This window comes from Cetorhinus maximus, chromosome 10 (genome assembly GCF_964194155.1).
Source record: "Cetorhinus maximus chromosome 10, sCetMax3.hap1.1, whole genome shotgun sequence".
In the NCBI taxonomy this organism is placed as follows: Eukaryota; Metazoa; Chordata; class Chondrichthyes; order Lamniformes; family Cetorhinidae; genus Cetorhinus; species Cetorhinus maximus.
In genome coordinates, this window is record NC_135888.1 from 32,935,618 (window position 1) to 32,962,226 (window position 26,609).

Sequence of the window (26,609 nt, forward strand, 5' to 3'; positions counted from 1 at the left end):
AGCAACTCCACAGTTACTCCCAGCTTCCAATGAGTTCCCATATCCCTGTTTTGCTGAGCAGTAACTTTGAGTGACCATCTCCAGGCTCTTTCCTCAGTTTTTGGTGAGTTTCTAAATCCACCACTGGTAGTAAAGCCTATTCCATTGCTCCCTCCTCCCTCTGGCCATGGCAGAACAAATTTCTTAGAATCATTAGATGACTGCAGGATGTATCTCTTCAAGTAGAGACAGTCTCCCTCCTGCATCCGGCTGTCGTAACTCACCAAGTCAAACAGCCTAATCTCTGTTATAACCACCCAAAACCTTTGCTGTCTGTGATATTCATTGATTTGTAGGGATGCCCGTAACCTGATCTCAAAAATGACTTCCTCCACCCTCTTCCCCATGACAATGTGAACATATTAACCTTACAGCCAGGGAAAAATACTAATTATCTATTCTTGATCCCAATTCCATTTCATCTTAAAAGTAAATGGATGGTTTATAGTACAACTGTTTGCAACTCAATACCAACAATATCTTCCTAGAACTTTGGGAGACTCAGGGTCTATACATGGTAAACTTGGAGATAGTTGCCATTGTCTCCAAGCATAAAGACCTTGCACTGTTTTCTCAGTAAAACAATCTAAGCCTTTCTTTGATCTCAAACAATCAAATCACCTAGGCTTACTGTCAGACAGACTGCAGAACAAGCCATATGGCCCCTTCATTTATCCTAAATTTAAAGCTGCAATCCCAAAATATAATAATCGTATCAACCTCATAATCGTAACAAGAGAATAAGCAATCTGGTAGTAATCATTTGTAGTAAATGTGTTATGTTTCATGGCCTTTACAGACAGATTTTTGGAAGCAATGAGTTAAATGAAACAGAGGAAAAAGGCAATTACAACAACGTCATCTGAATTCCATCTACCCAAATGAGAAGTACCTGAATATAAAATCTTTGGATTCAGCTGAACTTTTGGATATGTCAGGTGTAGTGCAGTCCGGCACAGTTGAGGCTCACTAAAACAAAAGTCATCAGGATCTAGCAAGACAGCTCTGAACATTAACTCTTATCAATGTTTGAGCTCCACTCAATGGCATGCTGCAGCCTCTGCTGAAAATAATAAACATATTTACAGTAAAAATGCAGGCATTGCTACCACACAAAGCATTTAACCTATACATTTTACTGTGTAATATAAGCCTTACGTTCACTCTAGTCAAATAGTTATGCTGGTCAAAATTATTGCAGCAAATTCATCACAATTAAAATGTTTATGTCTCTGCTATGAAAAAGATAAGATTTTACTCTGGTAAGTAATATGTAGGGGATTGCTTGATTATACAACAATAACTTGCATTCATATAGTTCTATTTACATAATAAAATATCCCAAGGTGCTTCACAGAGACATTATGAAGCTAAGTATGACACCAAACCACGGAGGAGATATTGGGTCAGATGAATGGAGTGTCAGCCTAGATTTTGTAATTATGGGTAGCATTTGCTCCCCATCGGGGGTGTTGTGTGGGAGTGGGCACAGGCAGCCAGGTTCCCGATTGGTGCTCCTGGTTGGGACACAACGACATTTTAAGTGGGCGGGCCTTATTTGGCCTGCCCAGTGTGACCTCCGCTCGGAAGCTCTGAGCACTCCCTGTGCGGGCGGTGGAGGGGGGGGGATTCCCTGAGCCGGTAGTATGCTCTTTTGCGCATGTGCGCGAAACAGCGCACAGATCTCCCTGAGGCAAAGCGCCGCCTCAGGGAGATCGGTTGAAGCTATAAAGGATTTTTAAAGGTTCGAAAAAATTTTCCTGACATGTCCCCTCATGTGACACTGTCCCATGAACTGGGACGTGTCCATTACTTTTATTTAAATATATTCCGAAAATTTTAACTCCCTCATGAAACCTCATCCCACCCGTGGATGAGGGTTTGTGCTTTTTTGGAAGGCCGCCTGGGCTCTTCGCCTGCCCGCCAACCTTAAGGTTGGACAGCCAGGTCCATTAACCATTTCAATTACTTTATTAATGGCCTCAGTAGGCCATTGACCCGACTTGGCTGCGCGCCCACCGAACTGAAAATCTAAATGACGTGGGGAGACATCAGGACGCACACCCGGTGTCACCCTGTGTCATTTTACATGTCGGCGAGCAGCCCCCACCCCCGCTCACCAGCCGGAAAAAGCTGCCCCATGTCTCTGGAGTGAGACTTAAATGCATAGTCTTCTGTCTTAGAGGCAAGAGTGCTACCCATTGAGTCATAACTGGCTATTTCAAGGATTAAGATTAATAAAATTTGGTTGTGAGGCAGGAGCAGCTCATTTGGTCTGATTGCTGCCTTGTACTTAATTTCAATATTTTAAACAATGGTTGTTACAATTGGAGTTTTGCATTCAAAAACCATTCTAAATTTCATAGACGATAATTCAGAGATTATACCTTTCAGAAGGAATTGGGAGACTCCCAACGACACCTATAAGGGAAGATTTTAAGGCTGCCTGCCAGGCATTAGTGCTCCAAATCTGGTGGAGTGTGACTTAAATCCCTATTCGCATGAACAATATTCTTGATCTATCTGCTCAAGGGCTTGCCTCTAAATGTCCAGAGCGTCTGCATGAATTAGGCAGTAGGCTATTTTTAATTATGCAAATTAAAGCCCTTTGACATACTTTGGAGCCCAATTGGCATTTTAGGAATAAAAACAGAAAATGCTGGAAAAACTCAGCAGGTCTGGCAGCATATGTGGAGAGAGAAACAGAGTTAACATTTCAAGTCCAAATAACTCTTCTTCAGAGCTAAAGAGAAGTAGGGAAGTTGATGGATTTTATACTGTTTAAGAGGGGGTGGAGCAGGTGGAGCAAGATAGAAGGTCAGGGATAGGTGGGAGCTAAAGAGAGATTGACAAAGATGTCATGCACACAAGGCAAAGGGAGTGTTAATGGTAGTGGTAAAGACTAAAGAAAGTGCTGATAGTTGCATAAACGTATAATAGCAGAAGGTGTTAATAGTTAATGGGAGTCGGTGGGCTTGTAATGAATATTAGTGGACAGTCTATCACCAGAAATGGAAGCAGAGAGGTCAAAGAAGGGAAGAGAAGTGTTGGAGGTTGACCATATGAAGATGTGAGAGGGGTGGAAATTGGTATCAAAGTCGACAAATTTTTCAATTTGAGGACTCTGGGCAGAGTATGCAACGTGCCAACTTTACTTAATTTCGGGTGGCAGCTGAGCCAAAGAGAAGCTCAGGTATTACGTCCTGGGAGAAATTTTCTGGCCCCTCCCGCTGGTGGGATCTTCTGTTCCCACCGGAGTGAATGGAAGTGTGAATGGCCCGTCACATCCGCCCATGGGGGAGCCCGCTGTGGGGGCGGCGGGGGCAGGAAAATTCCAGCTTTAGTTTATTTTTTGGGGTGCGGCAGAGGCTGCAAGGGCAGGAGTGCTCCTACAGGTTCCGCAGTAACAGCCTGTACCGCTGGTGCATAGAAAATAAAGCCCCCATGTCCGGACCTTCCTTTCCCTGGCTGTGCTGCTTGTTTTCGTGGTCTCGTGGCCTATAGTTGTTGGGCTCCCACAGAGGTTTCATTCTTCTGTCTAGCATGAGGCCCAATATTATGTGCACTGAGGGCCAGGCATTCCACTGGCAGTGTCTGGCAGCTGGAGATTCGAGAAACACACAGGGCGCATATCTAGCCCATTGTGACAGCTTTTGTACATCGATCTTCCTCACCTGGAAATCCCAGGATTGCAGAAGTGCTGGCATATTTAATGGAAGGCCTCATTATTGTTCTTTTACTCCATTTGCTGCCTGGCAGTTGGGTGTATTGACAGGCTGACTGGCTGCTGGCAGGGAAACCAGCCATTGAAGGTCACAGCCAGGAACTGTTACGGATAGTAGCCGGCAACTGGGAAAGATTGGGAGCTGGGTTCTGGCTTTCTGTGACTGGAAACTGAGAGGGGTTGAGGACCAGGAGGAACCAAGGAGAAGGAGGAAAAGGTGTGGTGATAGGGTCAGACCAGAAATTGGGAAGGAGGGACAACTGGCAGCAGATGTTGTTGAGGGGCTGGAAGGAGCAGACCTGCTCCTGCTAGCCCACAGCATTAAAGCAGTTAACAGCTTGATCCAGCTGCCCTTGCCTCCCTTTACCTGCTGGTTTCAGGCCTTAATTTCAAATCACCACCAAAGTATCAGGAATTGAGCTTCATTTCGCTATTATAATTATGGTCCCACTTCTCCAGAGCCGGTTACTCAGGCAATTTAACTGCCCCATGCCCCCAGAACCTGTTGTGGGAAGGTTAAAATTCCTCCCACAATTTCATCTGAGCAGTAAAATAATACATTCTGTATGCCATGATATAATGGCCTGAATCTTACAGTCAGCAGTGAAGCAGAGGTGTACGCCACTGGCTGCGTTTCAAACTACACGCCTACCTTTCTCACAGGCTGCAGCAGAAACTTGCCCTCCCGGTTGCAGCGTGGGTCCATCAGCGAGGTGAGTGGGGAGGCCAAGCTGTGAGGGGTATTCCCAGTGAAGCCATGCACCCTCCCACTGTTGTTACAAGCTGAAGAAATGCCCTTTAGCGGGTCCGTCTTCAGCTCAATGATAGGTAAGTGTTTTTGAGTGACTGTCAATTTCTTATTTGATCAGTTTTTAATTACACCTCCCCCCAACCCCCACCACAAGCACCCTTGGCTCCACTCCCCCCCCACCCAGCAACCCCAGCTCTGTTCCCACTCAGCACACTTCCCATTCCATCCCGGGCATCCCCCACTCCACTCCACACCTTCCCTGTTACCATCCTCCTGCCCACCTTGGTACCCCATCTCTGCTCCACGACCCACTCCCCCGACCCACCCGCAGGCACTCTCAGCTTTTCTCCAACATCAGCGGGACTGAGAAGCCAGGAAGGAGCTGGGGGTTGGGTGGGGGGATTGGTGGGGCAAAGCAACATTGGGGATGTGGTGGAGCGTCAGCAATTTTGGGGGGGTGGGGGGGCAGGTGGCGGTAGGACAGAGCAGAGACAGGATGACATTTCCTGGTCTTCCTTTCCAGCAGCAAGGTTGTAACAATGCTATGTTGGCGTCTTACATTAGGGAGGTTGAATAATGCACACATCTTCTGCACAAACTATTTCACTGATGTGCATTACTTCTCAAAATACTTCTGCAAAGTTTTCAATCAGATGTAGACAGCCATTGCCAAATAACTGGACAAAACTTCCATTAGACCATTGTTCTTGTAATATTTTATGTGCATCAATAGCTGTCACAGCTTAGGCCCCATGCCCGGGGTGCTGGAGGGAGGAAGGGGTTGGGGGCAGTGCCAGAGGTGCCAGGAGTTGGGCTGTTGCCGGGGGTCTGGGGTGTAGAGCTATGGGACCATCAGTGTAGACTTCCAAGTAGTGCATTCAGGCATGCCGTAACTTCAAGGGTAAGTGGAAGTTCCAGTGCCATTGTGGCCCTCAATAGCAACATACCTCTCAGCGTTTGCCACTATTGGGACCGCAAGATGCAGACCAATACTCCTGTCCTTGTGAAATGCATCATCTGATTGAATACTGCAGAGAGTCTCTAATATTGCATACATCTTTAAATTTGAATTGTCATTGAGTAGGTGATCACAGTTTTAAAAGATGTTTCTCCTTTTATTGCATCGCATGACCAGCACATCAAATAAATAAAATAAAACAGATGTGAAGTAAACTACAAGTCAAAATCTTAAAACAAATCGCCTTTTTCGATGAGGTGACATTGTGGCAATATTCTTCTGCAGAAAATTAGGGAAACTTTTTGCCTAAATTTTCAGCAATCATCTCCCTTCCTTATCTTCACTGAAGGTTTGAATTGCTACTGAGGTATGGTTCTGATTCCCTCCTATACTGTGCCCATCAGCTATTTACCTGACTGGTAGGAGAATCACAGCCTGTCTAATGTCCACACAGGCATGGTTTCCTGTTGGGAACTCAGGAACAGCAAATTTACTGAGTAATGCCCACCCATATTCACTTATGGATAGAAAAATAAAGAGAGCAAACAAAAGATTGGATTAAAAGAAAGAGGGAAAAAAGAGCCATGGGCAGAAGTTTCAGGTCGGCGGACTGGCGCGATGGCTGAGTCTGGGAGCAGCCGGCTGACCGCAATCAGCCCCCCGACCGCGATTTCACACTGGCTGACCAATTAACGGCCAGCCAACGTGAAGCGCATGCTGGAATGCTCAGCACTGCCAGAGTGGGGGCGGGAAGAGGGCGGGCGCTGACATAAGCGCGGACACGGGGGAACGTGGAATGAAAGCTCCCTGAAGGCAGAGAGCTGCCTCAGGGAGCTGAAGACTTCAAAAGTATTAAAGATTTTAAAATCAGAACATAAATGTCCAAGCATCACAAACGGTTGCCTGAACATATACATTATAAAAATTCTGTCGGTAGATTTTTATTTATTTAATAACGGAACCCTCATCCTGCCATTGGTTGAGGTTTCATGAAAAATGCCAGGACGATTCACCCGTCCACCAATGGTGAGGTTGGACAGACCACAAAAAATTGGGGCCAATTACAACTTTAATGGGCTTAATCGCCCTCTTAATTGTCGGCCGGCGCACTTCGGACTTTTGCGCGTGCCCACCGACCAAAACATCACACAAGCGTGGGATGACGTCAGGACGCTCGCCCAGCGTCATCCCTCACTATTTTACGCTCGAGCGCATCGGGTCTGGCAGCATATGTGGAGAGAGAAACAGAGTTAACATTTCAAGTCCATATAACTCTTCTTCAGAGCTAAAGAGAAGTAGAAAGTTGATGGATTTTATACTGTTTAGGAGAGGGTGGAGCAAGATAGAAGGTCAGGGATAGGTGGGAGCTAAAGAGAGATTGACAAAGATGTCATGCACACAAGGCAAAGGGAGTGTTAATGGTAGTGGTAAAGACTAAAGAAAATGCTGATAGTTGCGTAAAGGTAAAATAGCAGAAGGCCGCTCATACGCCGACCTGAAAATTCTGCTCATAAAGGCAGAGCAAAAAAAAAGTAGAAAATCTCCAAAATCCTGTAATGGTGAATTTTCGGTGCCAAAGAGGTTGTTTGGCAGTGAATACCACTTAGCATGACGTTAAAAGGGCACTTAGACTGAAATAGATAAGACTTCAATTCTCGCAGCGAGCTTAGTTTGTATTAACTGTGCAAGTGCAGTAAATTCACCCTGTTCAATGCATTTGAGTGGTGAGGTTTAGCGCACGGTGCTGTTTTCACGAAGCTAATGGCGGTGTGGTGCATCTCGGAGAGCAACTTCTGGATTTCTGTGTTTAATCTCACATCTGTCCTCGCCTGAAGTGCCTATTGCTGTTGTACATAAATAATGGCGAGCGTCATTGCCCTCCCCACTATTTTGACAGCAAATTGTGGCCCAGTATTTTTAGTTTACTAGAAATGGATCCAGCATTGTACCCTAATTGGAGGAGATAATGAGGCATGAAAGAACATTTTCATAGGATTTATGTTTGGATTATAGGGCATATTTGGACGTGAAAGATCTGAAGAACATTCTGAAACTGGATGGTGCAACACATCTCAATATATTCTTTGCCAATTCATCTGACGAGGAGCTGGCTGGAGTTGCCACATGGCCATGGGACAAAGAAGCCCTGACACATCTAGGTAGCTAATGCATGATTTATAAAAAAATTATACTGTTCAGAGATAATTACTTTCATCATTCATCTTGATTTTTAAATTTTTTTTGTTGATAGCCAATTGGCCAAATCAACCTTTACCTTCAGGTTGTTCTGCCTCAACCATCTCTCTCTCTCTCTCCCTCTCTCTTTCTCTCTTTCTCTCTCCAGTCTTCTACTGGCCACTATCCTATGAAGTGAGTTCCATACTCAGTACAGTAGCACTTTTCCTAATGTGCATGCATGTGATACAATACAACAAGCCCACTCTCCGCTTGGAAAATCCCATAAAGGAACATTCATGCAACAAAAATAAATGAAAGGTTTTTTTTTAAAAAGTAAGGCACAATACATTTCAAGGAAATCCTAAAAGGGTAATCTCAATCCCACAACTCTTTCTCTCAAAATATTATGGTATTTTCACCATATGACATCTAAGTTATCAGAGGAGCAAGAACAAGTGAATTCAAACACACCTAGCAATGTTCACTATTGAACTGCCAGATGACTAAGAACATAACACTCGAGATAAGTCCCAATCAAAATTTATCACAATTAGTTTTAATGTGACAGAATGTTACATGGTCTAGATTTACTGATGCCTGTCATATGAAGCCCAGCTGAATTGGTGGTTAGGCTGTTGGAGGGGACTACTCTGGCCTTATATAGATGTATTCATGTATGAAGGCAGTGGAACTTCTGTGAACTAACTCATGTTGCCATGAAAAACTGAAACAAAGTTTCTAGAATTGATGTAATTATTAACACAGATGACAATTTGCAACAAGTTTAAGAATGATAGACATTCATCAAACACCTCAGTCATCCCGAGGTAATATTTGACCACCGTTGATATTTTTCCATCTGCTCTGCCTACTTATTCAAAAGTGCTACAACTCTTTATATTTTCTCACTTGCAGGGGCAGGAAAGTCAAAAAATAATGGGAGGTGGAAGGGAATAGATGTGCTAAGCCATAAGCAGTTAAGTAGAGCATAAGAACTTAAGAAATAGAAGCAGGGCTGGACCACATGGCCCATCGAGCCTGCTCCGAAGCAGGGAGCAGAATCTAATAATTAATATGTCAGTTGTCCTGATATAAGACACTGGGCTGGATGTTACCAGTGGCTGGGGGAGGGGTGGGGTGGGCTGTGGGGGGCGGTGCGCGTGCTGCTACCCCACCCCAGAAGAAAAGATGGTTCCAAACTGGCTGACTTAAAAAAAAAGGCTGCCCTGCTGTGGTAACAAGCTGTCAGCGGCCTAAACAAGCTGGGGGTCGGACTTCCACCCTTCAGTCAAAGGAAGGCCTGTCCTCAAGAGCAGCTCTAGCAGTTTCAGCAGCACCACAACTCTATAGTGGGCGCTGCTGGGACAGCAAGAAGGCCCCCGGAATGAAGACAACATGGCACTGGAGCAAGGCAAGCCTGGGGTTTTGGGTGGGGAGGGATGTGGGGGGGGGGCCTAAGGAAGGGGTTGGTGTGGGCGGGTTTTGGAGGCCAGGCACGGAGGCACAAAGGGGCTAACACCTTGGGGTGGAGGGGTGCACCCAATATACACGGGGAAACCCCTGAATGATGTGCTCCCCTTCACCCTTTCCTTGCTGCCTTTTGGACAAAATTGTTTGAAAAAACGACCTTTCCACTCTCACCCGCCTACCACTGTCCAGCATTTCATGGCAATCAAGGTGGATTGATGGTCTTAAGTGGGCAATAATTGGCCAATGGGCAGGCGTGCTAGTGGGTGCCTTACTCACCACACCACCCCCACCCATTCCCCTCCCCCCATCACCCCCTCGTATTATGGGCCCCAGGTTGGGATGGGTGGGAAGGCGGTGGACTAGTCAGCCAAAATATTTTACGTGCCACCCACCCCCCCTCCCCACCCCCACCCCACCCCACCCCACCCCCAAACCGAAAACATGCCCAGCCAGGGGCATAAAATCAAGCCCGCTGAATTTTAAATGAAGATTAGCCTAAAAATGAACCTTTTTTTAGAGTAATGAACTGGTGTGTTAACATGCATAATTGTGAAGTAATTGGGGGCAGGTTTGTGTGGATTTTCTATTTGTGATGATTGCCTGCTTTCAAACAGGGTGATCTGGTAGTGGTATATGTTTGAAATGTAGGGTTAGAAATAAATCCATGAAGCTAAACTGATTAACAGATTGCTTTACGACAGTGAATGGTTTGACAATGGCTCAAAGGAAATAGGTGTGAAAGCTCACAGCCTACAGCCTGTTTCAGGATTTCACTCCTGCACTATTCATGCTTACACCTGCTTACATCTCAACTGGTATAAATGCACCATTTTATCTTATAAACCCCCACCACCTTTGTCTTCTGTACGTAACATGACTCTGTTTTTGTACGTATAGGTGGGATAGTGCTGAACCCTTCATTCTACGGAATCACAGGTCATACTCACACCATGATCCATGAAATCGGCCACAGTCTTGGACTCTACCACGTGTTCAAGGGGATTTCTGAAATTGAATCTTGCACAGACCCGTGCATGGAGACTGAGGCTTCATTGGAGACTGGCGATTTGTGTGCTGATACTAATCCAACGCCAAAAAATAAGCAGTGCAAAGATCCCGACCCTGGAAATGACACATGTGGTTTTGGTCACTTTGTCAACACTCCTTTCTTTAACTACATGAGCTACGCAGGTAAAATGGACACTACATCGACTATGCATGAAAGGAACCTGTGTCTTATAACCTGTGTCCGACTAGGCACTTTACAGCCTTCCGGGCTGAATATTGAATTCAACAACTTTAGATCTTAAACTCCCCCTCCCCCCATCCCCACCCCGTTTCTCCCCCCTCCCTTTTTTTTCAATAATTTATATAGATTCTTCTTTTCCCACCTATTTCCATTATTTTTAAATCTAAAACTAAAACTTTGTTAGTCTTTCCACCCCACCCCCACTAGAGCTGTACCTTGAGTATCCTGTCTTCCATTCTTAATTAGCACTTTTCTTAGACAATATCACCACCTTCAACACTTCTTTGATCCTTTTGTCTGTGACATCTTTTGATTATCTGCTCCTATCACTGCTTGCTTATCTCCACAATCACCACACCCTCAACTTCTCTCTCCCCCCCGCCCCCCCACCTTAGACCAGCTTATATTTCACCTTTCTCCTAACTATACTCAGTTCTGCCGAAGGGTCATGAAGACTCGAAACGTTAACTGATTTCTTCTCCACCAATGCTGCCAGACCTGCTGAGTTTTTCCAGGTAATTCTGTTTTTGTTTTGGATTTCCAGCATCCGCAGTAGCTTTTAGCTTTTTGTTTTTATCTTATAAAGAAGTGCTTGCTTGAATTACTGCTCTTTTCACGTTGTTGCAGAATACATTATGACCTTTCCACTTGTCACATTTGGAGTTGTATTATGAAAAGATGAAGCATTAGCCTGGTGTGCAATGGAAGTGCAGCAGAAACCAAGGAGTTACTTTACTTGCCCACCTTTAAGGAAAGTGGTGGAGACCTCACTAAGCAATCCCCATTTGGTTTATCAAGCAGTCTTGATTTTCTACTAAACAAATAGATTATCTAATCCCTCCTCTGTTGTTTTAGAGCATGTATCGGGACTGCAGTTAAACCTTTTGTAAGTTCGGTATTTGTGTTGGCTGGTACCCGACTGATGGCAAACACTGTGTTAAACAAATATCCAAATATTATTAAAAGACAATTATATTTTTAACAATATTAACAGACCTTTGTTTGCCTGCAGCAAAACCCGACAGGAAATTATTGTATTTATGGAAGAGAGAATAAAAGGTCAAAGAACAACATTTTCCTCTTTCTTGATGGAACAAATCTCTTGCAAATATTTTATTTGCTTTTTGGTTTTCCTGTAAAATTGTATATAGCAGCCAAAAGCATTTTAGTGGGTAATTTAAGGGCCTTACCTTTAATACCTCTTGTTTAATGACAATTGCACATTGAATACAACTTGTATTCGACATTTAGCCTCCAATCAATCTCCTTGTTAATATAAAAGAAACAAAGGAAATGGGTGTCAATGATATATTTTGGGGATTAAGGGGACGGAGGAAGGGATAACAGAGAAATGTTGACACATGTTGAATGTAATGTTATTGTCATGCCTTTGTCACAAGTTGTGTGTGTCTCTTTTAAAGATGATGACTGCACAAATTCCTTTAGCCCCAATCAAGTAGCCAGGATGCATTGTTACTTGGACCTGGTATACCAGAGCTGGCAGCCACCCACAAAGCCTCCACCAATTCCCGTTGCTCCAGAGATAATACATCAGACTGCAGAATCGGTGATACTCCATTGGCTTCATCCAATCAACGGGCAGTTTTACGAGAGGTGAAAATGGCCTCTGATACTATGTTAACAGGAAAGCTTTTTTGTTTGCGTCCATGATGAAGTTTTACTGATGTGTGAGCTCATCTCATGTTTCAACACAAATCAATGTGAAAAATACCACAAATAGGAAAGAGGAAAATAAATATGGGCCCTAAATTTGCTGAACCAAAAACAACATGCGAACAATGCAGGCAATGCAAACAATTCATGTGTGACTTAGCAAATAAATTATGGTGAGGGAGATATGCCTATGAATCGAAAATCAGCACAAGATGGTGACTGATTTGTGTTTCTTCATAGGTAGCTTCACAAAAATTACATCTCACCCTGAACCTCCCCTTGGTTTTCAAGGGGCAGAATTTTGCCCTTGATGGGCGTGTGGGCCCCACCGACTCGGCGGCGGGCGGACAGCCGACCCCCGCCACCGAAACGGGGTCCGCCGCCATTTTGAGTGGGCGGGCCAATTAAAGCCCGCCCAGTGGCCTTCCTATGCGGGGGGGGAGGGAATCCCCAGCTGTCAAAGTGCGCTCTTTCGTGCATGCGTGCGAAAGAGCGCACTGCTCCCTGAGACTAAATGCTGTCTCAGGGAGATTAGTGACAGTTTACAAAACTTTAAAAATAGAAAAATAAAAATATTATTAACATGTCCCCCTCATGTGACAATGTCACACGAGATGGGACATGTTAATAAATATCACATTACATTTATTAAAGTTTTTAAAAAGGAACATGAAACCTCATCCTGCCAGTGGATGAGGTTTCATGTATTACCAGAAGCCCACTGGGGCTCTTGGGCTGCCCGCCAGCCTTAAGGTTGGACGGGCAGGGCCCTTAATTACTTTAATTACCCTGTCAATGGCCTCAATTGGCCATTGACAGGTCGGCGGGCAGACAGCTGATTTCGCTGTCCGCCCGCCTTCCTGAAAATTTAAATGGACCGGGATGAGGTCGGGGGTTCCTCCCGACGTCATCCCGCGTCATTTTCCCATCAGCGAGCGGGACCCGCCCCCAAATCGCCGATGGGAAAATTCCGACCATGAAGTCCGTGCATTTGGGTATGGTGACGATGACATCGTGGTATCATCACTGGATGAGTAATGCTCTGGGGACCAGGGTTCGAATCCTACCGTGGCAGATGGTGAAATTTGAATTTGATAATAAATCTGGAACCATTGGTTCACTAATGCGCTTTAGGGAAGGAAATCTGCTGTCCTTGCCTGGTCTGTCCTACACGTGTCTCCAGACCCACAGCAATGTGGTCTGAAATGGCCTAGCAAACCACTTGGTTCTCAAGGGAAATTAGGGATGGGCAATAAATGCTGGTCCAGCCAGTGATGCCCACATCCCAGGAATTCACCAAGGCTCCTTCAACATCAAATCCATGACCACTACCATCTAGAAGGACGAGGGCAGCAGATAGATGGGAACACCATCACCTGGAAGTTCCCCTCCAATTCACTCACCATCCTGACTTGGAAATAATTTGCTGTTCCTTCACTGTCGCTGGGTCAAAATCCTGGAACTCCCTCCCTAACAGCACTGTGGGTGTACCTACACTACATGGACTGCAGCGGTCCAAGAAGGCAGCTCACCACCACCTTCTCAAGGGCAACTAGGGATGGCAATAAATGCTGGCCCAGCCAGTGAAGCCCTCCTGTGAATATTTTTTTTAAATCACTCATTAAATTCACCAAAGTCTAGTGATTAGCAGCATAAGTCCCCTTGTAATTACTTGATCAACTTTCCCTCTAATTTCTTTCCTTTTTGACCTATTTGTTGCAATGTGCAGCCCCTTTAAGATTGCCATGCAGACATGTTAAACGAATTGCTTCTTGTGCACTGCCTTTGTGGTAAGTTCTGGATTGCTAAACAGCTGTGCAGTCATGAAGCTTAGAGGGAAGATTGCATATAGTAATTGCTGATAACATCCAATCAACTTCACTTGCCTAGAAAGTGAACAATTAAAGGTGTGGGGTCTCTTTCCTTCATGCTGTGAATTGTTGTTGGTGATTTTATAAATGTCCTGTTTTAAATTTTGCGTTATTTTATCTTCCTTTGTCTCTTTTTCTCTTTTAATCCAAACTTCCTTTCCCTTTATTTCTCTTTCTGTATCTGATTTGACATTGAATTCATCCCTGTTAATTTACTCTCCTTTCTTTGATAACTTCTCATTCCTTTAATCTCATTGGTTAAGGATATACACTGTTCATCCTGTTGTTCACATAGGTCCCAGATGCCTTGTTTCCCATGCCTTTATCAGCTCACATTTCCAGCAACCTTGTGCGTAAAATATGTTAAAACCCTTAAACCCTCAAGTCTAAATAATGCCATGAGATGCCCAGCTCCAGTAAAACCTGGGCTGATGTCTTTAGAGTGTTCCCCACATCTCTGCCTAACATCACTTGCCTAAAAGTACATTTACCTGTGTGTTGATGTATGAAAAATCCATGTGGACAATCCACGCCAATTTGTTTCCCATAGGTTTCCTGTGAACCATTGATGGACAATGGTACCATGGTTGTTGTGCATGATAACACTTGCAGCCAAGAGCCTGTTATAAACAGGCATACGGAGAGTGTCATATTTTGTTTGATAACATTCCTGTGAAGCACTTTGCGATGTTTTACTAAGTTCAAGGCACTATATAAATACAAGTTACTGATGTTGTTATTGTTGTATCTCTTTGGCCCAATGAAGGGCCATTGTGGATTTATCCTGAAGCTGGTGTAGCTTTTGCATGTTGAAAGTACTGTAAGTTGATGCTGGTTCTTTCTTTTCTTCTTTTATTTTGCTTCTTGGATTTCTAGAGAAGTGGGATCAATATGTGACGCCTGCTCTGAGCATGGAGCATTGGTTCAGTACGCCTACAATGCTTCTTCCCCTAGACCATGTGATCCATCCGGCCACTGGAGCCCCAGAGAAGCAGAAGGTTAGTAACACTGGGGAGAACTGTTGTACCTTTAGTTTTACTGAAGTTTTTAAAGGCAGAAAGATGTACCCTCTGATATATTTTAATTAAAATTTGTATTTTAATTAATGTATTTAATTTTGCAAACTAATTTCTTTCCTCACCACCTCTGCCCATCCCTCCCCAATAGTTAACATTAGACTTCACTACCTACCAATTATGGTAGCAACCAGACAAAGTGTCAATCTTCAACTACTTATTAGTACGCATGCAAGAGTGCCCGGAGCTGATTTATCTTCCTGTTTTTTTGCTCTTTCATTTCCTCTGGGATCTACTCAGCTCTTATTGACTCCAAATTGCTGCCAATTGTAGCAGAGAGCTCACATCCTATTGCTTATGGTCTCGTGTGTTCATGGCACCAACATGTTATTCCATCAAGTTTCCCACTGTAATAGATGTTAAATCGGTTAAGCAAGGAATTGTTGCCTATACATTTAAACAATATGAAATCTGTGGTCTTGCTCTTTGGGTAGATATTATTTATGCTGAGTGAAACAAAGAGTTGTTCCTAGATCTAATATTCGTATACGAACATAAAAAATTAGGAGCAGTAGGCATTTGGACACTCGAGCCTGCTCCGCCATTTGATAAGATCATGGCTAATCTGATTGTGGCCTCAACTCCACTTTCCACACTATCCCCTATACCCTTTGACTCCCTTGTCAATCATGAATCTATCTAACTTTTCAACTCTTGTTTTCAATAATATGGACATTATATTCTTGCTTATTCGTTCTTTTAAAATACTTGCTTTAATATAACACTTGTCAAGCTAAATCTTTTATTTCATTAAATATTTTGTTGCACTCTCATTCCTTGCTCTAGAGTGTGTCGTTAGGGCAGAACACATCAAAAGAGTAATAAATAAAACAAATATGCCAATTGCCGAGAGGCCACTTGTAGGTTAGGGTTCTCCTGGGATACAGACCCTCCATCTGTCCTCTTTATATTGCTGTTTCTCTTTAAGTGTTCAGCTAAAGCACCATGCCAATGGAATTTGTGTGCCCACTTCTCAATGTGGAGAAGACATTGCAAAAATAACTCTGCCTGCTCGGTGGAAAACTGGTAGGTAGGCAGTTAAATATGAGCAGGCTGCTTACTAGCTCAGGCCCAGGCCATTTCTGATATTAACCTGCGGGGTTTTGATGATGGATGAGGCAGTATTCTCATAAATTTATGCAAATAAGGGTGCTACAACATCAATATACCCAAATGCATGTTTATCTGAGCCCTGAGCAGGGAAGCCACTGAACCTCAACTCTAATAACGCACCTTTGTCCTCTTGATTACCTTACCTAACAAAAGTCTGTCTAATTCGGTTTTGTAAACTCCAATTATCCTAGCATCTGCAGCCTTATATAAAAGAGAGTGCCAGACTTTTACTACCCTCATGTGAAGAAATGCTTTCTAACTTCACTTGCGCGTGATCTAGTCCTAATTTAATGACCGTGCTCCCATGTTCTTGATTTTCCTACTGGAGGAAATAGGTTCTCCATGTAAAATCATTTGAAACAGCTTTCAAGCTTCTATACTCAACTGAATACAAGTTGGGTTTATGTAACATGTCTGATAACTTAATCATCTAAATACCAGCATCTTTCTGGTGAATCTGCATTGTACCCTTTCCAAGACCAATATATTCTTCCTGAGTTGTGATATCCAGAATGATTCCAATGCTTCAGATGGTGCCTGAGAGCTCTATGTCAGCTGAAGCATAATGTCCTCCGCTTTGTAATCCAGCACCCTTGAGATAAAGGCCAACATTCCTTTAGTCTTTTTGATTTTTTTCTATCTATTAGCTTTTAATGGTTTGTGTAATCTCTTTACTCCTCCAAAGTTCCCAGTTTCTCATCATTTAGAAAATACTCTGATTTATCCTTCTATTATCTGATAGATTACATTATACTTGCGCACACTTGATATTTCCCAAAGCTTTATCCACTCATTTAATCTGCTAATATCCCTCTGCAGCTTCCTGCTCCCATCTGCATTGTACTTTTGAAGCATGGTCACTGTTGCAACATAGGCAACACAGCAGCCAATTTACACACAGCAAACCCACACAAACAGCAATGTGTTAATGACCAGATAATCTGTTTTTTCATTGAGGAATAAATATTGGCCAGGGCACTGGGAAAACTTTCCGTTGAAATCATGCCATGGTATCTTTTACATCCACCCGAGAGAACAGACAAGGCCTCAGATTAATGTCTCATCCAAAAGACTTCACATCCAATAGTGCAGCACTCCCTCAGTAGTGCACTGGAGTGTAAGCCTTGATTTTTGTGCTCAAGTAATGAAGTGGGACTTGAATCCACAGCCTTCCAATGCATAGGCAAAGGTACTACCGACTGACCCATAGCTGACACAAGCATGCCACTAGTGCTGAGACCACTACCCTCATGTTTTGGAATAGCTTGCTAATAATCACAATCCTGGTTCACATGCTTCACACATGTAGCAAGGGCTACAGCTTTTGTATTTTTTTATTCATTTACGCAATATGGGCTCGGCCAGCATTTATTGCCCATCCTTAATTGCCCTTGAGAAGATGGTGGTGAGCTGCCTTCTTAAACCGCTGTAGTCCACGTGATGCAGGTAAACCCACAGTGCTGTTAGGAAGGGAGTTCCAGGATTTTGATCTAACGACAGTGAAGGAACGGTGATATATTTCCAAGCCAGGATGGCGAGTGGCTTGGAGGGGAACTTCCAGGTGGTGGTGCTCCCAAGTATCTGCTGCCCCTGTCCTTCTAAATGGTAGTGGTCGTGGGTTTGGAAGGTGCTGTCCAAGGAGCCTTGGTGAGTTCCTGCAGTGCATCTTGTAGATGGTACACACTGCCGCCACTGTTCATCGATGCTGGAGGGATGTTTGTGGAATGGGTTCCAATCAAGTGGGCTGCTTTGTCCTGGATGGTGTCAAGCTTCTTCAGTGTTGTTGGAGCTGCACTTATCCAGGCAAGTGGAGAGTATTCCATCACACTCCTGGCTTGTGCCTTGTAGACTCTGGGGAGTCAGGAGGTGAGTTACTCACTGCCAGATACCTAGCCTCTGACCTAATCTTGTAGCCACGATATTTATATGGCTAGTCCAGTTCAGTTTCTGGTCAGTGGTAACCCCCAAAATTTTGATAGTGGGGGATTCAGCAATGGCAATGCCATTGAATGTCAAGGGGCAACAGTTAGATTCTCTCTTGTTGGAGATGGTCATTGCCTGGCACTTGTGTGGTGCGAATGTCACTTGCCACTTGTCAGCCCAAGCCTGAATATTGTTCAGGTTTTGCTGGACATGGACTACTTCAGTATCTGAGGAGTTGTGAATGGTGCTGAACATTGTGCAATCATCATGCGAACATACCCACTTCTGCCTTTATGATGGAACCTGTAATTAGATATGAGTTAGCATCTTTGGAAAAGGAAACGATAAGTTGGGAGAGATAAAATCCTTTCATTCGAGCACCATTCTTTAGTTACTAACAGTGTCACAACAGTGGAATATTTGGGGAAGGAAACTTGGTGAAGCAAGCTAGCTTAAATTATACTATTTGATGTGACAGTGTGCCTTTAGATATTCACTGCACTAATTCCCAGACCTCTTAAAAAATATGAAGAAAATATTCCACTTTGGATTGCTTCCCAGCTAGGAAAGCTGGAGCCAGAAAGTAAAAGCACCAATTGTTAGCCTTGTTCCAGAATCTCTATCTGCGGATTATGGATATCAGCACAAATAACAATCGTGATAGATGTGTGACTGCTCAGTTTGGAACCTAATTAGCCTTCTGACCTGGACAGTCTGGAGGCACCCTCAAGTGCTTCTAGGAATCTGTTGCAATGCTTTTGTGCTCAGAGAAACACATTTGAAACTGCGCTTTCTAAATACGTTGCAGCACTTTGATAATGTCCCTTATGTAACAATACACATTGGAACACGGAGACATAAATAATGCGTGCTATTCGGGTGAAGCAGGGCTAACATTTATTAAGCTTCAAAAGAGCAATTGCCAGCAATTAAATGCAACAATTTCCCTCTGGCATCTATCTTATTTGGAATGAAACTCGTCCTTCTCTGCTGGGGTGATCTCTATGCACATTGTTCTATGCTTCCTCCCTTTTCAAGGCCCCACATTGCCCTTTAGTTAAAGTGTAAAAAAAATTAAATGAGAAAAAAAGAAATCAGAAACAAGGAAAATAAATAGCCAAGTATTTCCTGAAGTGAATAGTAGGTGCAGAAATTACATGCGTGCAGCAATAGTTTCTGTAGGGTACAGGCATCAAATATCACCCATTAATCTTTCTGACAGCACTATGCATTGATATACTAATCAGAATGGTAGGAAACTTAATTTACACAGTGAACTTTGTTCAGCAGTTTGTATTTAACAAAGCATTATTAAAGTTTACAATTGGTTGCAGAGTGAAGCCTATGTGCTATGTTTGTCTGCGCAATCGTAATTTTATCTCTCATTTTGACAGGCCTTCAGTTTTTTTTAATGTGCAAGGAATGAATAGCTGGAACACACTTATTTTAATTAATTACTCGGAGGATTTCATTTTTTTCAAAAACCTTTCCCTATGTAGGACCCCCTGACGTGGAGCAACCTTGCGAAAACAGTGTCAGAACTTGGAGTCCAGATGCTGGTGTTGATGAGAAAACGGTTCCCCCAGAATGTCCAGAGCCTCAGGGCTGCTACTTGGAATTGGAATTCCGCCACGCATTAATTCCCGATTCCCTGACTGTTTGGGTCACCTTCACTGAATGGGCTGCTCATGGAGCCATCCACAATATCAAACTACTGACTGTGAGCAGGAAAGAAATTTCACTCGGGCCACAAAATGTCTTCTGTGATATCCCCATTACTGTCAAACTCACGGTGTCGGAGGAGATTTATGGAGTCCAAATCTTCACACTCGACGAGCATTTGGAAATTGATGCTGCCATGTTGACCTCAGCGCCACAGAACACTTTCTGCAAAGAATGTACGCCAATCCGATACAAAATCATACGGGATCCACCTTTTAAAGAGGGACCAGACTTCTTGGTGAAAGATCTGAGCAGAAGATTTGAAGACACGTAAGTACGCTTCGAGTACAAGACCCGTTAAACAATTAATTGATTCAAATTTCTATTTTTTTTTAGAAATTGTGGATGCTTTGGATTTTTTTTAAGATCCTGCATTGTCAGCCAGCTCGGCACAAACAATAAGGTTTCTCTTAATGTGAAAGAGGGACAACTGAGGGAAGAAAGAAAGGCAGTAAAAATTTATGGATAGATAAAACGTTTTCTACCTTCACAAAAAGTTATATAACACAGTGCTTACATTTTGTAATCCCCAAAGTACAATATTTTCTGTTTTCTAGTTCATGTTAGAATTTTAGATGCCAGCACTAGTGACATGGTTTTTCCATATTATACGAACTGACAGAAATCAAGGTTGTAGATCATCTTATGGTGGAATTCAAAAACTAGGAACACATTTTTTCAAAATTTTAGTGCAGTAAATGGAACTTAATCCAATCTAAAACTTTTAAGCGAAGTGTTGCTGGTCAACATCATTAAACTGTTTAAATTTCAACGGATCCTATAGATAAATCAGCTCAGATTTTTTTAATAAACCCTTCACGTTTCCACAATGTAATCCAGATGAATACTTACATAACACACTGGGTCAAGGCAAGAGTGTTGCAAGCTGCGTTACAAGAGAATGCATGATAATATGATCAGTGACAAAATTGCCGCAACTAGTAATATATTATTTTCATCTTCACTTAAAAAAATTACCGGAAACTGCTGCAAGTATATAGCATCTGCTGCCATGTGAACTCAATGTAACAGTAAACATAGCAGCATTGTGGCAGAATGTTTGGATCAAGCTCCTCCAGCAACTGAACTTAGTCCAAAACTCCACCAACGGGTCTTTGAATCGATGTTTCATTCGGCCAGGAACAGCTCCATGTCTTCTCCACTTGTAAGGCACATTAGTATGAAAAAATATTACCAACTATACTTGATAAGAACTTGTTTGATGACTGCTGCAACAAGTCAATATCTATTGCCAAAAGTGCAGAGTACAAATCAAATTTACCCCTCAAACTTTCCCCCTAAGCACATGATAAGCGCACGATCGGGAGAAAGGAATGGAATGGGGTTTAGATGAAGATGTGAGTAAACACTGGCACGAAACTGCAAGGCCAAATGGTCCATTTCCATACTGTAAATCCTTTTGTGTTATTATGTAAAACAGGATAACAATACCCTGAGGAATTACAAAGTCAGAATGGAACAAGTTCAAAGTATAGATCTTTAAAACAGACAGGATCAACTTAATTACATCAAGCCTTAAGAGATAGGCCCCCGCTATTCCAGAAAGGAGCATTCAACACAAGGTCAGGAGGGTCCTGGGAATAAGAGTCAGTAAAGGAACAGAATAGGTGGTCAAGGCCCATGAGGAATGGAGACAAATGGACATAGAAAGTTAAAACAGAATAGGTAGAACATCTTGTTGGACAATCCACAAGAGCAGCTTTTAACAGGAACTGAGAGACTAACATTTGTGGGAGAGGTTAGAAACAAGGTGAAAAAGAGCAACGGAGTGCAATTTAATGGAGTGATTTAACAGTACCATTGATTGCTCTACTTCATCAGTTTACCCTCTGAAGGTGTAAATTGGTGTAGTGAATCACCAGTTTCCATGCAACACTTCCTTCAATTTACTTGTATTCAGTTTTCATTCATGCATATTTTGCTCAACAGAGAACCAGACTTCCTAAGCTGCTGAGTGATCCCTCTCTTGGCAGGTTGGCAGTGGTCAGTGCCGATGAATTGGATGGTATTTCCCATTTACATGAAGGCACTTTATAAAGTGGCTGAGACATGTTAAATATGTATATGAGTCCCAGTGGGCTAAATCTAGAACACACGAGATCAAATGCTGACAGGCAGGAAAAAGAAAAATCCATGTAGATTCCTTTCAGTTTATTTTTCTAGCCAGGGATCAGGTCCGTTCAGCCAAGAATGTAAAATATATGGTACTCTGTAGAATAATGACAGTGCTGGTGAAGGGAACAGTCAGAATAATGTAACTTCAACACTGCACAAACTGAAGCATCACATTTGAAACTTTGGCACATACTTGCACGCACTCTACTTGGCCAATGGCAACAGGAGGATAGCCTGTTCCAAATTTGCTTTAAATAGAAAAAAAATGTTTTGCTTGAGTCTTCTTAAATATTCCCAATCCCCAACTTTTTTTAAATGTAAAAGTTGAATAATTAAGAAACTCGCTAAGAATGGAGCATAATAAAAAGAGAATCCAACAGTATAGAGGCATGAGAAAACATCCATGGGATTTCAAATAAGAACAGCAAATGTTCGTCATTCGCATTAGGTCAGTCAACCACTGAAGGTGAAAGACAACTTCACATTTCAATTGTGTCTTAGTTCCAGTGCTAAGCTCTCACTCAAAGCATGAACTGTTAGGTAGGTTTAAGAAGGCCAGCCAATGAGTGCTGGATCTTGTCACACCAGACTTTTAATGTCCAAGTTTTCCCTTTCAGTCAATGTCTTATTAAAGCACATGGCTAAACCATTTTCAGGATTCTTAGAGAAAGTAATCAAAACTTTAATTACACTATGGTATTGTGAAATGAAAGTGTGCTGAGCAATATCAATAATGGACGCATCAAAATAAATAGATTAACACCCCAGTTAAAGTCGCAGACGAAGGAATTCAGCTTAGGGAGAGAGAGTCATCTATGGCACAGAAGGAAGCCATTTGGCCCATCAAGTCCATGCCGGCTCCCCGTGGAGCAATCTGATCAGGCCCACTCCCCCACTCGATCCCGTAGCCCCGCAGGTTTACTTCCTTTGAGTGTCCACCGAAATTTCTTTTGAAATCATTGATCGTTTCTGCTTCTACTACCCTCATGGGCAGCGAGTTCCAGGTCATTACCACTCGTTAAGTAAAAAAGTTCGTCCTCACATTCCCCACACATCTCTTGCCCAAAACCTTAAATCTGTGCTCCCTAGTCTTTGTACTATCAGCTAATGGGAAGAGTTTTTCCTTGTCTGCCTTATCTGAGTCTGTCATAATCTTCTACATCTCTATCAAATCTTCTCTCAATCTCATTTGCCCCAAAGAGAACAACCACAGCCTTTCCAGCCTAACCTTGTAACCGAAACCTCCCATCCCTGGAACCATTCTGGTAAATCTCCTGTGTGGCCACTCAAGGACCTTCACATCTTTCCTAAAATGGGATGACCAGAACTGGACACAATTCTCCGTTGCGCCTTAACCAGAACTTTATATAGGTTCATCGTAGCTTCCCTGCATTGGTACTCAATGCCTCTGTTTATGAAGCCTAAGATCCCATATGTTTTGCTATCCACTCTCTCGATATGTCCTGCCACCTTCAAAAGTCATATTACACTGCATAATTTCAACCCATTTTTAATCTGTTAACACATAACATATATTGTATGACCAAGTCCAGAGAGGTAAATTAATTCCTCTTTTCCTTTCCTGAGGTTGGTTATAAAGAAGAAGTTGTGCTTTTTCAATTCAGTATGCACTTCACCATATGTAAAGCTGTATGAAGAAATAAGCCATCCAGATCTCTTGACTTAAAAAGTTGAGTTAGTTTTATTGTTTAAAAACTCATTCAGGTAAAGTATAAGACTTATTAAGAAGACGAAAACAAATCCCGTGACATATACACGCCCACAGTAGCATGTAAAAAAGAACAAGCTACAGGGTGGAGGAGGTGATAAGCATTAAAATCCATGAGAAGGAAAAAAGAAATATATGTTCTGATGTTCCTTTAGTGGTCTTGAAAGTACAGGGGTGTTGCGGCCAAAGTAAGTTGGGTTTTTTTCTGGAGACAGTTTATTTTAAACTGTAATCCGTTTTTTCCAAAGTGGATGCCCTGACACTTAAAATTCCTTTTGACCAAAATTCTCTACCCCTGCGATGTATTCCAAAATATAACAGAGATAGGGTTCCAAACTTGAGAATAGCAGGGAGTGAGATAGAGAGATAATAATCCATCTGTAGCCTTCTTTATGTTACCAGTGCATTCTGTAGACTCCTCTCTGTAACAAACAAACAATCTTATAATCATAGCTTTGCACAAGTGGGGTTCCGATCAAGTGAACACTGCTATTGGCACACGATGGAAGGAAATCCATATTAACGAAGGTTTGATCTCTCATTGTCAAAGCTATCAAGATGCCACCAAAACGGATAAGGAGTCCTTAGCATCCACCTTGCATGATGAGTTTTGTTAGTACTTCTTTGTTCCTGGCAGTTTCTGGAGTCATGAAGTCTGGTAGATCATTGTCCTTACGTTTTGCAGAGAGTTCAGACAATGGCAAGTGTGAATCCACCAGGGAATTGCCTAGACATGTGCCCTGGAAATCTGCTTTCAGAGGCTGCTAGAACATGGCCAATTTGTAGGTCAGGTGACTTCTGTATCCATTTTAAACACAATGGGTGGAATTGTCCCAGATTTGCATAAAGTGCGGTAGGGGCTGGGAAAAAAGTTGTTTTATCCTCCGGCCACAATGGCGGGTATTCACGCCGTATTATCCCATTCACACCTCATTAATTATGCAGCCACAGGAAACACGCCATCTCGCTGCTGGGTGGTCTCCAATGCCTGCAACTCCGTTACCTCACCGCTTCCCCATGCAGGGTGGCAAATTTAAACTGCAGTCGTGCACACACTTCTCAGTGCTTGCAGCCCAGGACTGCTCCAGAGAAGACATGGCCCCAAAAGCCAAGAAGAGTGCGTCCTCCCGATTCAGTGACGCATCCCTGGGATGCATTCTGGACACCGTGGAGGCCCATCGCAATGTTCTCTACTCCTGCACTGGCTGCAGGAGGCCCATAAATCTCACCACTCCGGCTTAGGAGGTGTTGGCAGAGGTGGCCAGAACCAAGGCTGCACACAAGAGGTGGGCCATCCAGTGCAGAAAGAGGATGAATGATCTCATCCAGGATAAGGTAAACGTGACTCTTTACTCACACACGCACAAGGCCATCAGATATTCACTGGCATCTCATTCACTGCCAGCTCAAGGGACATCACCACTCACTCTCTCACACACCCTCACATCTCCGCCTGGCCTCATCTCTTCTGGAGACTGCATCCTCCAGCCTCACCATCTTGAGGCTACTTGCACAGATCATCAGCGAGTCTCACTCACTGCCAGCTCAAGGGACATCACCACTCACTGTCTCTCACATACACCCTGGGATACCCCCCTTCCCCATTACAGCCCTCACTCTGCAGCCTCTTCCCTTTCCTGAGGCCACTTCTCGCCCTTCCCCAAGCAAGCCCCAGCCCTGCAGCTGTTGAAAATCCACCCCCTGCTTTACATCTCATCTGGTAGGTAGAAACCTGCCTGTGAGCACCCCTTAGAGTAATGTGGTGCTGCCTGTGAAGCCTGGCGCTGATGATCGCGAGTGCTGCCCAAAGCAAGGTAGGCAAACAAACCTCAACGTCCCAAGCAAAGTGCAGCTCGCCAGGTGCACGTCACTTATGTAGAGTTGTGAAACAAGCCAGCATGATCCCGGGTGATCTAACATGGGGGGATAATTCCAGTGAGCAGGACTTATAACAGATGCAAATGCATTAAAATGATGTTCCCGGCGTGCGGTGGTGGGAAACACGGCCCATCATTGTCGGGTGGAGCGGACGATCACAAACTGGTTTCATGAAGGCGTGAATCCAGTTTTTGGCCTTCTCACCAAATTGTCACCCTCGCCCATCATGATGCCTGATGCAACAGGGCCGGAAAATTCCGGCCAGTGTCTTTGCAATTCTAACTGTTTCTTTTCCTTTTTAAAAACAATCAAAGGCATTACACCAGCCAATGAAACGAACAATTAATATTCTGCATTGCGGATGGCACATCGGGTGGAATTTTCCATGCCCGCTGGTGTCAAGCGTCATGGTGGGTGTGAGCGGACAATATGGCGGGAAGTCCAAAAATCTGTTTCACGACATCATGAAACCAGTTTGCGATCGTCTGCTCCGTCCGTCAATGGCAGGCCACGTTTCCCGCTACCGCACGTCTGGAAATTCATTGTAATACATCTGCATATCATTATAAGCCCTGCTGTCTGGAATCATCCCCCCACACGGGATCATCCAGGCATGTCGACGTGATTGCACACCGTGTTTCACAACTGAACATAAGCGGCGTGCACCTGGCGAGCCGCACTTCGCTCAGGACATTGAGGTTTGTTTGCCTACCCTGCTTTGGCCAGGACTCGCAGTCATCAGCGCCAGGCTTCGCAGACAGCACCACGTCACTTTTAGGGAGGCTCACAGGCAGGTCTCTACTTATGAGACCAGCCATGGGCGGGGGCGGCTTTTCAACAAGTGCAGGGCTATGGCTTGCTTGGGGATGGGTGAGAAGTGGTCTCAGATGAGGGAAAAGGCTGCAGGGCAAGGGCTGTACTGGGGAAGGGGGGTATCCCAGGGTGTGTGTGGGGGCACAAGTTGATCTGTGCAAGTGGCCTCAAGATGGTGAGGGCTGAGGAGGCAGTCTCCAGAGGAGATGAGGCCAGACGGACATGTGAGGGTATGTGTGTGAGAGAGTGAGCAGTGATGCTCTTTGAGCTGGCAGTGAGTGAGATGCCAGTGAATGTTTGATGGG

General features: G+C 43.7%; 1 protein-coding gene across 2 annotated transcripts in view; it reads left to right on the top strand.

The window, feature by feature from the left end:
- The window catches only part of pappaa (pregnancy-associated plasma protein A, pappalysin 1a), a 314,646-nt gene that overhangs the window by 51,506 nt on the left and 236,531 nt on the right, over nucleotides 1-26,609 (top strand). For both annotated transcript variants that reach the window (XM_078550327.1, XM_078550328.1), the window contains exons 3-7: nucleotides 7,486-7,631; nucleotides 10,018-10,311; nucleotides 11,791-11,983; nucleotides 14,791-14,912; nucleotides 19,526-20,018. In XM_078550327.1, the coding sequence (XP_078406453.1) occupies nucleotides 7,486-7,631; nucleotides 10,018-10,311; nucleotides 11,791-11,983; nucleotides 14,791-14,912; nucleotides 19,526-20,018 (1,248 nt within the window). The remainder of the gene's footprint in view (nucleotides 1-7,485; nucleotides 7,632-10,017; nucleotides 10,312-11,790; nucleotides 11,984-14,790; nucleotides 14,913-19,525; nucleotides 20,019-26,609) is intronic.